Consider the following 11,979-nt stretch of genomic DNA (forward strand, 5'->3'; position numbering starts at 1 on the left):
AGCTGAAACGACAACTGACACCAAAAGAGAGGAGAACAGTTTAACGTTTGTCTGCACCAATGCGATTGGTTTACGGTAACGACACCCACCTCTGATACTACCCGACCCCGCCCCTAATCAGCTGGCCGTGCCCCCCAGGGAGACAGGAGCCCACCAGGGAACGGCACAGCCGGTCCAGTCTTCCTGACTAGTTTTTCGCCTAAGCTTCATGAATACTTTGATATCATATAACCTGTTTCTAAATACTCCAAGATGCTTTACACGACCCGAAGACCCAACAGAACGTCGAGTACAAAAGGAAGACGAAGTCCTGCGGTGGAGGGGGCAGCAGTGGAGGGGGTCCTGCAGTGGAGGGGGTCCTGCGGTGGAGGGGGTCCTGCGGTGGAGGGGTCCTGCGGTGGAGGGGGTCCTGCGGTGGAGGGGTCCTGCGGTGGAGGGGGAAGAGGTTTTATATTTCCCACAATCCACCTTGAGTTTCTTAAACTCTAGCCCTGCCTTCAACACACATGGTTCAAATTCCAGCTCCTCCTCCTCCTCCTTCTCCTCCTCCTCCTCCTCCTCCTCCCCCTCGAGGCACTAAGTTCTCATGAAAATACCAGCAGAGACAACTAGAGCCGCCGAGTCGACCCGACTCGTCTGACTGAACCAGTTCAGTCTGGGACCTGCTGGGGATTGTTGCTGGGAGGACTCTGACCACTGGACTACTGGGTCTACTGGGCCCGTGGACCACTGGACTCTACTGCAGTCTACTGAGACCTCTGGGTCTAGTGGGACTACAGGAATACTGGGTGTTCTAATTGTCACTAGTGCACATGGCTCCACTGGGTCTACTGGTTCTACTGGGCTGAAGTGGATGCAGCGGATTGATTGACGGCTTCGCTCTGATTTATGAATGAATGTTGCTGACTGATGTTTGCAGACACTTCAGTACAACAAGTACCACCTTAATCACAGCTTTCAGGTATTTGTATTTTATTTGTGACTAACAGTTATCAGACACACCTTTGCTTTAGTAAAGCAGCTGGTCTTCTGCTGCAGGGGTCTGGATGGAGAAGCTGTGAACATCTGTGAACATCTGTGAACATCTTTGTATCTTTCAGGCTTTGTTCTGGTCTTCGGTCTCCGTGTGTTTAAGGTTAAACGATGGGGGCCAAAGACCTCAGCGTGAACTCTGACCCCGCGGTGTCGCAACCTCCTGCCCGACGCCGGAGTCCCTTCCACGCCGTCAAGGTTCGTTTAACATGTGTGTCGTGTGTCTGCAGCTGTGTGCGCTTCAGGACGAGTTGTTGTTCCAGAAGTCTTTCCTGGTATTGTTCTCTAAAGGTCACAGAGGTCACTTCCTCTCTGCACACCCCCTTGTAATGACCTCTTGGGCCCGTTTGGCTGTCATAATGTCGGGATCATCGATTGACCCCCCCACAGTTCTTTGTGTTCTGTCACAGTCTTCTCCAGCTGGCTCAGCTCCTGGTGTCGGGTTACATGAAGAGTTCCATCTCGACCATCGAGAGACGTTACGGTTTCTCCAGCCAAAAGTCGGGTCTCCTGGCTGCTTTCAACGAGGTCAGAACCTCCAGAGTCCAGAACCTCTAGAGCCCAGAACCTCATGTCTTCATATCCTCATGTTCAACATGTCCTTGTGTGATCGCGTATCCTCCCATGTGCTCATTCACAGGTGGGGAACACCGTCCTCATTGTGTTTGTGAGTTTCTTTGGGAGTCGAGTCCACCGGCCGCGGTTCATCGGCGGCGGAGCTCTGCTGGCCTGCGTTGCCTCGCTGCTGATGGCGCTGCCACACTTCGTGGGCGAAGCCTACGACTATACCGGCCGCGTCAGCAGTGAGTCCACACACACGCAGACGCACATTCATGGTCCCCACAAAGCGCCTCTCAGGTGTTTCGTTCTTCGCCTGCAGCCTCTGGAGAGAACAGCTCCGGTCTCTGCCAATCGGAGAGCCCCGTTACCGCCTCCTCCAATCAGAGCTGCAGCCGGCAGGAGGGCCCCGCCCAGCTGGGGGCGTACCCCCTGCTGCTTCTGGGTCAGCTGCTGCTGGGCATCGCCGCCGTCCCCATCCAGCCCTTCGGCATCTCCTTCATCGACGACTACGCCAGCCGGAAGAACTCGCCGCTCTACCTCGGTAGTTCTGCTCGGCCGCCGGGTCACATGTGACGGACGATTGGTTTAGTGTTGTTTCTGGCAACTCATTAACACATTTCCATTACCATCCCCTGTGTGGTTAATGGTAACTGCCTCTGGGCCGCTGCCCCGGCGTCCTTATTGCTGGTTAATATGACGTAACTGGGATTATTGAAAGGTGCTTGCAGGGTTTCAGGGCGTTTTCCCACCTGTAGCATGTTTGTTTGTTCCCATTCCCACAGATGATTTGTTCGGTTTTAGTTGACATTGTAAGATTCACAGCCGTCTATTTAATAGATAACAATACAAAAGGCAAAATGTGCTTTCATGGGTCTGTTTTATTGTAGCAATGAAGAGGCTCTGTGTCTTTGTCTTTGTTTAACTGCATGAACAGCTTGAGGACGTAGAAGAGCGGCCTTAAAGGTTCAGGAACCTCCGATGAAGAGGATCAGGAGTAGAATGCTTCATAAAACCGTCCATCCATTAAAACATTAAAAAGTTCAGAAGTTGCAGCTGGTTCGACTCTCAGACCGACTCACGTGAAGGTCGAACATAATTAACACCAGAAGACACTCGGTCATTGTCCTCTGAGGCTGAACCCCTCTGCTCGTTGCAGGCATCCTGCTCGCCGTGACCTCCATCGGCCCGGCCGTGGGCTTCATCACCGGCTCCCTCATGCTGCGCTTCTACGTCGACTTTGACAAGTTGTCTGGAGGTGAGGAGACAATTTTAGTTTTTCATAAAACCCGAAGGGACGACTTCCTGCGTAACAGCTGCTTCATGTTCACGAAGAATAATAATTATTATTATTATTATTCTACTAATACAAGAATTTCATAATAATAATTAAGATGTGTATTATTGATTACTATTATACAAATATAGTAATCATAATATCATTTTAATAATCATTCATATTGTTGTTATGATTGAGTATAGTTTCAGACGTCCACAGCGTCTCCACAGCGTCTCCACAGCGTCTCCACAGCGTCTCCACGTCCTCCTCAGTCCATATACGCTCCTTGTTCACTGGTTGATAAGAAACATCAGTCTACAAACAAACCGCGACTACACAAAAGACTTTCTATTAGTTAGTACCAGTTAATTAACTAAACTTGCAATAGAATTCTGATACCAAAATGTGAATCAAAACTGTGCAAACGTGGACCGTAAAGAACCGGCTGTGATCTTGTAGAAGTCGGTTTGTCCCGGACAGGAATGTTGAAACGTGTCCCAGAAGTAAATCCACTCGTTCCAACTTGAAAATGAAGATCGTTGCAGCGATTGTCAGTTACTGTGTGTTATGTTGCAACTCCAAATCTGCTTTATTCTTCAACTTCTAATGCTAGTTGAGAGTTTTAAATGTGAAATTAAAAAAGTATTAAAAAAAAAAAGTAGCGTTAACTACGAGTTGTTTTTGGCCACTTAAGTACTCTAGTTACTCTAGTTTGTTACGTAGCGAAGAAGAAGAAGAAGAAGAAGACGACATCAGGACATTTTGCTGATGTTCGGTGAAACCGAAAGACGCTTCGGACGCCGTCACGCCTCTCGGATTAATGGAGCTTGACTTTCTTTTGAGTCTTGTTCAAACAAAAAACTGTTTTCGCTTCTACCGTGTGTGTGTGTGTGTGTGTGTGTGTGTGTGTGTGTGTGTGTGTGTGTGTGTCTGTAAGGGATTGAGGGAATACGCATTCGCGTATAAACCAGTATTTTACTGAACTGAAGTTTTACCTGAATCGTCCGCGTCTTGTTTTAACTTTGCTGTAGACGTCAAACTTGAAGTAAGGTCAGAGGAACCACATCTTCTCACCGTAGCAGATTAAATATATTTATTTGAAGCATTCTGAATACTCTTAAAATGTTCAATCTGTTCCCCAAACTTTATTTAAACACAAACACAACAGTTAAATGTTAAAGAGTCAACGTTCTGCTACTATAATACTTATATGTTTGTTCCCGTCTCTTCAAAACCTGCAGCAACATCCTGAGAAAAGTCTACAGTTCAGATTAGAAACACAGTACAAAGAGAAAGATCGTACCTGGAACACTTAATGTGACCAAACCGGATTAAGCGCAGTCACACCTGTTGAGGTGTGGCAGGACCCAACGTACCTTTAAGGTGGATTTATTAAGGTTAACAAAAGAAAATCCATCATAAGCAGCTAAAATCAAAGGAAATCTCCCTCAGGGTGTAAATAATCAACAGTTTCCTGACCTTCAACCTCAGAGGGTTTCCATGGATTTGTAGTTTTTTGGCACATTTTTAAAGGCACACCAATATATAAAACCTTTAAAAAAGTATTTTCAATAAACCTTAATTTTCAAAATTAAGGTTTATTGGTAAAAGTCACCATAGTAACACGGGAGTAATTTACAATTCTGTAATTATTATTATTATTAGGGCCTGAGCCGACTGCAACTATTATTATTATTATTATTTATCCACTTGAATCGCACTTTGGAGGCCTTTATCATATTCCAAAACTCTTAAATTTTAGCAAATCAGAAGTGCGAAAAATGTAGATATTCTTGGGTTGCGCATTTGGGGATAAAATAATGTCTCTCTAGCGCCCCCTGGAAGGGCTCCCTCTGGGGGACATTTTGCCCAGTTTCACCGATTGACACACAGGTGCTCTACCAAAAAGTCAATCATGGTGTGCTAATGCGCCTAGCAACATTATCCGCCATTTTGAATGTTGTGAAAACACGTTTTTGCGAACTCGTCCCAGACGCTGCGATTCACACGGACGTTTCAGGAAATCATTATTGAGATCTGACATCTGAAGTTAAAAGCTTGTTGATGTCTTATCAAAGATATGGACCAATGAAGGTTGTAGGGGGCGTGGCCTAGATGTAGCTACTTCCTATGATTCCAATGCTTCCAAATGGCATTTTGCTGAATAGCGCCCCCTACACGTATTCAAAAAGCAGCGCCAGCAACCGCTGGGATGTAGGTGCACTCACCTGGAGGCCTCCGCTTTGATCCAGCTGCACAGATTCCTCTCCCCGATCTGCAGAGTAAGCGTGAGAATAATGAATCAAGCTGGTCAAGTTGTGTGTCTGTGACCGACGTGAGTGGACATGTTAAACTACAGGTGTTTCCCCAAAGACACATTCAATGTGTTCGTTTATCTGCCAGACTTCACAAGTTAGAGCGTCTTTGTTCATCGTTCATCGTTCATCGCTGCTTGCAGCTTTAATCCATAATTATATTTCCAATAATACAAGTTGTCTATTCATTCCTCTTTGTTCTTATATTCATAATGCGTGATGTTTATGCCAACGTGTCGTCACTGTCTTTTCTTCTTCTTCCAGACCAGATCAGATTGGACCACAAGGACCTTCGCTGGGTGGGAGCCTGGTGGCTCGGCTTCCTGATGGCGTCCGGCCTCCTCTTCCTCACGGCGCTGCCGTACCTCTTCTTCCCCAGCAGCATGCCCAAAGAGGTGAGAGGAGGGTTGTCTCCACTGGTCCACAAACCTCCAGAAGAACCCTGGAGAGTTCTGCTGGCAGTATGGGGCAGCGTTGAGATGGAAATCCCCCAAACAAATGTGATTAAAGTAAAAGTATGAAAATAAATAGTTACAAACTGAACTTCGGTCAACTCAACAAGTTCTGACGGGAATCTGATTTTTTACTTCGTTCCTGAAGCCAAGTTGGCAAAAGTCCAACCCTGCATGTTTTAAAAGTTAAACGAAGTGATTGTGCAACAGTTTCCTTATGATCGACGTGCTGAGAGACGGAGCCGCAGGCTGAGGCCAAACGAGCACTTTCACTTTCACTAAGCACACGATTCGTCCCACCGAAGGGGCGTTAAACTTCTCCACATTGGAGCTGTGATTCACAAACACTAAAGGGACTCTGCAGATTCTCCAACTCGTGCGTTATTCCCCTCCAGCGGTCTCCTGAGATGGAAGTAGTCTTTCCAGTCTCTGCTGGTGTGAGGAAATATACAAGTGTTTGGCTTCATGTTGTGACAGCGTGAAGTAACGATGATTTAACTGCTTCATGCTGGTGGTTCGTGTGGACTTTGGACTTCTTATCAGATGTTTTATCTGATACGATGAGGAACATGCGGCTCCTTCTCGTCTGAGCCGATGCTCCTTAAACTCAAACAAGCCGTCGCAGGAACAAGTACTTAGTTAGTACAAAGACACCCGACCTTTATTTGCAAATTGAAATTAATATTTGACATTGTTTTATCAGCTTGATACTTCAAAAGTGGCAGTTTGGTAGTTTTTACGGTTTTAATCTATGAGAAGTCCTGAGAAGCTTAATCGTTAATGATTAATGTTATAAAGCATAAAACACATTTGCTTCACACAACAGAAGCTTCACAGCGACACGTGTGTCGTTCTGTCCGTTAATGTCAGCAGCGCGTTCTGCACACAGGAAAGTGAAGGTTCCTGAGTGGATCTTTAAGAGGCAGCGAGATGGACTAAGAACATCACCGTCTACGTCATTAAGTCACGGTTTCTTTTCTTTAGGTGCCTCAAAGAACCAGAACGAGTGTCCCAGAGAACCGTTTCCTTCAGGTTCTGCGAGGCACCTTTGAGGTTAACGAACAAAGTGAAGTAAACGACTCTGGTTTGTTCGTGGAACCAGAAGTGGTTCATTGGGAACCTTTGATTTCCCTGCGTGCAGAGTGACTGATGGAAGCAGAGCTGGCGTCGTTGGTGTTGCTCTCTGGGTCTCCTGGAAGACCACGCCGCCCACGTGTCACTCAGAGGACACGTTTAAACAACGTGACCTGACCCCTGAATGTTGCGTCGCCTGCAGACTGAGCGTGTGATGTTCTGTTAAAGGACGGCGGCGAGGACGTCGTGGAGTCGGGACCGGACTGCAAGCAGCAGACGAACCCGCTCCAGGAAATGTCCCTTCTTCAGTTCCTCAAAAGTAAGTCTTCTTTTTCCCTCCTCTGGTTCCTGTCTGGCGAGGACGCGGCTACTAAAGGTCACCGGCAGGAGACGAAGATCACGTGCACTGACAGACCCCCAGGGGGGCCCCTTGGTCCTGGATGAGCAAAGTGTCCCTTCTGCTGGAGAACAACGTTCCTTCATTAATCAATATACAAGAATAAAAATGACTCTTGGAATTGGAACTGGCTTTGGAATATTAAAGGGTCCTTAATTCATGTTATTGGATGGTATGAATTAGAAAATATGGAATAGTTTTCGCTAATATACACGGATATATTTATTAATTTATGCAAAAAGGTCATTAATGGGCAACTTCTTGTCAGGTTGGCAAATTTGTTTTTGTGGTTTGTGGTTTTTTAACAGTTCTTTGGAGAAGCTCTTTCTTCAGGTGCTTCACAAAAGACTTTTTGTGCGTTAAAGAAGCGCTTAAGGAATCCTGGTGTGTTTGGTCCTCTGGGGATTAACGTTGACGGTGGCCTTCGTTTATTGTGGCCGTGCGGCAGGTTTTCCCCGTATCGCCCTGCGGACGCTACGCAGCCCCGTCTACCTGCTGGTGGTCCTGGCGCAGGTCAACCTGGCCGCGCTGCTCTCCGGCCTCGCCACCTTCATGGCAAAGTTCCTCGAGTGGCAGTTCAGCCAGACGGTGTCCAACTCCACCATGATGATCGGTGAGTCGGGTGGGTGTGCGTGGTGAGTAGGCGGCCGCGGTGCTGACCGACGGGTTGATTTCCTCTCCCAGGAGGCGTTTGCATCCCGCTGGCGGTGCTCGGCACCGTCCTGGGCGGAGTTGTGATGCGGCGGATGAACCTTTCGGTCAGAGGGGCCAGCAAGTTGTGCACGGTCGCGATCCTGCTGTGCCTGTTCTCCTCCACGCCGCTGCTGTTCATGGGATGCCCCACCCAGAAGATCGCCGGGGTCTTTCCTCACAGGTGGACATGCAACGACTTTACACTCATGCAGAGGACTCATTTCAACACTGAAAGGGAACTAACTACATACAGCGACTATGAGACAATAAGTGCATTCAACCAGATTATATACATATATACATATATATACATATATACATATAAACATACTGCACCTCTACCAAGGAGCTAATGCTGACAGGGAGGTAATTCAACGTCATTTAAACGCTTATAAGGAACTAATTTCCTCACTGACAGGGAACTAGTTACACCACCGGCAGGAAGATAATTCATTTTATTTTACTATTAAAAAGGGAACTTCTAATCTCATAACTTTCAGGGAACTTGAAGCCACATAATGTCACTGTTTACCGAAGACTAATTCCACAGCTGACAGGGAACTAATAATACTGATGAGGACCTAAATCCACTAGTCAGGGAACTAATTTAAACTCTGATGTTACTTTTTAACGGTTAACTCGTCTGGCATCGTGTTGTATTTGTGTGTTTCCAGCAGTGACGCGTCGTCGTGCAGCTCCGGCTGTCGGTGCCCTCAGGAGGCCTTTAACCCGGTCTGTGGTTCTGACGGTGTGGAGTTCCGGTCTCCCTGCCACGCCGGCTGCACCGCCACGGAAACAGACCTCTCCAACAACGCCACGGTAACAAGCAGGGCGCCGCTTCCTGGGCGATTCAAGCGTTCAGCAGATCTTGACAGAACAGAACCAATAAACTGTCTCGTGCCGTCAGAGACCAGTCAGCTCTGTGTTTGTGTCCCACACTATTCGTAAATACTCTCTGCTGAATACTTCATTCATCATTTGGAGCTGGATGGATGGAGACATCAGATAGTCAGATAGATGGACATGAAAGACATGGACACTTTTAATCTTAATCCATCATGTCCACATGTGTGATTGATTTAACTTAACAATGTTTTTGTTGATTTTTGAATAAACCTCCTGATATAAATACTTTGTGGGAAACAGTTCACACACTGAAGAGAGCAAGACGTTGTTCAAGCAGAGAACAGCTGCATCAGATCTGGTTTTACTTTCACTTTCTTCCTCCTGTTCTGGAAAATAAATTAATCCAAGAAGGGGGCTGACGAGGGGGGTGAATGACAGCAGACCAACGGACCCCACGTAGAAGTTACTGCCTTTACATCCGGTGAAACACACTGAGACCTACGGTGGTTTTCCCTGGAGGCAAAGAATGCACAACTAGAGCAAACTCTGAGTTTCTATAGACGTCTATGAGGAAATGACTCTACTTCTCTGTAGTGACCAGCAGGGGGCGACTCCTCTGCTCCCATAGACGTCTATGAGGAAATGACTCTACTTCTCTCTTGATTTATTCCCTCAGTAAACGTTGTAAACATGAGTTTATGTCTCAGTCTCTAGTTTCAAGTCTTCTTCAACACAGCATGATGTTCATTTAGTGACTGATGGTCCATGTAGAGCTGTGTCACATAGAACCTCAGAACCATATCTCTATCTAGACCTCCATATATCTCGTGTGGGTGTCCCTGCAGAACTTCTCCGGGTGCCGGTGCGTGGCCGGGGTCGGCATGGCGGCCTCGGGGACCTGTGGGGGGCGCTGCTCCGGCCTGCTGGTCCCCTTCGTAGCTCTGCTGGGGGTCACCAGCTTCATCGCCTCCTTCTCCCAGACGCCCTCCTTCATGATGATCCTCAGGTGAGCGGAGCAAGATGTATACAAGTTACATTTAACAAAGATATGAAGTACTGACTTATGTTTATTAGAGATGGTTGAATACATAGTTACATTAAATACGTAGTTATGTTCAATATAACTGATAAAAAGAACACCTTAATGTTTATTTATATATGCAATGATATTCTGTGTGAAAAAGAAACAATAAAAGTCTGAAATGATTCCCAGATGCAGCAGAAACAGCTGCTGGAAAACAAAGACTATTATTGCAGATAAGAAGGAGGCTCTGGGGGGAAATGTTCTTTCCTGTTGACTGAAACACACACTGAGCTGGAGGAGAACTACTTATAGAACACGAGTTGTTAACAGAGGCGTTTGAGGATCATTTACAACAGATAAATCTATCAACATCCAGTTCACAACAACAAATATCAGATTTGGAATGTGAGGATTGTTTATCCTTTTTTATTCATGAAACTACGTAAGTCATTTAGAAAGTAGCACGATACTAAAGGAACTATATTAACACACCAACCCCACATAGAAAGAGAGCAAGAAGCTCCCAGAAATGATGTGAAATCAGCAGCACGTGGAAATGAAACAAACTGATTCATGTTTGCTGGAACAAACTTTGCATATTTCACAACTTTTATAACAATTGTTTATTGTTGTTTTAACCATTGTTTATTTTCTCACCATCATAATCCTGACCAACCAACGCGTGTCCCTGTTCATCTGCTTCGCGTTGGTGTCTCCGCTGCAGGACGGTGCCGTCGGAGGACAAGTCCTTCGCGGTGGGGGTCCAGTACATGCTGTTCAGAGTGCTCGGTGAGTCCAGGCCTCAGGAGGGCTCGTGGGTCCCTGCTGGGGGTTTGGGGGCTCGTGGTGAATCCCTCCCTGAACGAGGCTGCAGTCTTTACAGCCGTCTCAGTGACGGCTTGTTGCTCGGAGACCTGTGTCCAATCAAATGAACCGATGACGGTGTCTATGTCTGGGGCTTTTATTGTGGAAGGTGAGAGCAGAGGGAGCCTTTAAGAAAATTGGTCGACGCTTTTTTGTTATTTTTCCATTATATCAAATATAAAACCATAAACAAAGTTAGGCCTGGTCCCCAATCCAGGGCCCCTTTAAACCTCCTGTGGGACCCAACAGGACGCGAAAGTTATTATCTTCAGTGAAAAGGCCTCCATTGAAAGTGTGTTTGTGCAGCCTTCATGCCCGGTCCGGTGCTGTACGGCAGCGTCATCGACACCACCTGCATCCTGTGGGGCAAAAAGTGCGGCCAGAAGACTTCCTGTCAGTACTACGACCTGGACCGCTTCAGGCAGAGGTGAGTCCCGTTGATTTGCATTCAGCTGTCCTCTGCGAACGCCCCCTGACGCGCGTGTTTGTTGTGCGCAGGTTCCTGGGTCTGCAGGTGGTCTTCGTCTGCGGCGGTCTGCTCTGCTTCCTGCTGACGGTGGTGTTCTTTCGGCGGAGGGCTGGAAGCCGGGAACCACAGCCGGAGGGCAAAGGGGGCTACGAGCCGGTGAGCGCGTCGGCTAAAGGCAAAGAGCTCGAGGACCTGAAGACCAGAAGACCAGAAGACCTGACGGCCTGAAGACAAAGAGGACCTGAAGCCAATGAGGACAAAGACAGCGTGTGTCCCGTGTTCCTCTCGTGGAAAGTCAGCAGCGGCGTCTCACGTCGATAACGTATCGTTACAGATTTCTCATCATTTAAAGACGATTTTTGTATTTGAATAAGCTGCACTTCCTCTGATGGCCAGTAGACTTCTGGACCGATGTCCGTGAGGAGTTCTTCATACCTTCATGGTTCTCAGAGGATGAACCCCACTCACTTCACTGAGCCTCTGAATTTACATTTAGCGCCACCAGCAGGTCAAAAAAAGAGTCCAAACACAGGACAGGACTCTGTGTTTACTGATCGTTAGCTAAGGTTAGCATGCTAACGAGCTAAACTTGGTAAAGATTGTAGCTGCTTGTCATGTTAGCATCGTAAGATAAGCTAATTTAGGGAAAGATTTGCGTGTGGATTTACTTCAATTTAAATCATATTTGTTTAATTTCAGGTCCGATGTTTGAACTCTTAATAGTTGTGCTATCGTATCTCAGATTGAACATGTTTTTTAATCCAAGGCTTTTACTGTCAAAATCACATATATTTTAAGCAAAGAAAAAGAATAAAAAGAGATTTCTATCAGTCATGTTTTCAAACCTTTCATATTCTGTTTATGTTCCATCTTCTCATATGAACACACGAACCTTTTAGTTATTCCTGTAAGTGTCGTAGTTGATTTGTTGATGTTCTTCGTTCTGTAGATGCCACCATAAAGCTTTTTGTAAATA

The 11,979-nt window shown here is 46.6% G+C and overlaps 1 protein-coding gene across 2 annotated transcripts; it reads left to right on the forward strand.

Annotated features, from left to right (window-relative positions):
• Window positions 1-137: 137 nt before the first annotated feature.
• slco2b1 (solute carrier organic anion transporter family, member 2B1) lies at window positions 138-11,979 on the forward strand. 2 transcript variants are annotated; one of them, XM_040182201.2, is made up of 15 exons: window positions 138-961; window positions 1,101-1,230; window positions 1,423-1,560; window positions 1,673-1,835; window positions 1,913-2,134; window positions 2,750-2,848; window positions 5,449-5,579; window positions 6,939-7,029; window positions 7,556-7,720; window positions 7,792-7,981; window positions 8,475-8,619; window positions 9,492-9,652; window positions 10,395-10,459; window positions 10,841-10,961; window positions 11,033-11,979. In XM_040182201.2, the coding sequence occupies exons 2-15, from the start codon at window positions 1,144-1,146 to the stop codon at window positions 11,229-11,231; spliced, it is 1,977 nt and encodes a 658-aa protein (XP_040038135.2). In that variant the 5' UTR covers window positions 138-961; window positions 1,101-1,143; the 3' UTR covers window positions 11,232-11,979. The 2 variants fall into 2 exon arrangements, with proteins under 2 accessions (XP_040038135.2, XP_040038136.2); XM_040182202.2 differs by having other exon boundaries at window positions 541-961; window positions 8,478-8,619.

Source organism: Gasterosteus aculeatus, chromosome 7 (genome assembly GCF_964276395.1).
Source record: "Gasterosteus aculeatus chromosome 7, fGasAcu3.hap1.1, whole genome shotgun sequence".
Taxonomy (NCBI): domain Eukaryota; kingdom Metazoa; phylum Chordata; class Actinopteri; order Perciformes; family Gasterosteidae; genus Gasterosteus; species Gasterosteus aculeatus.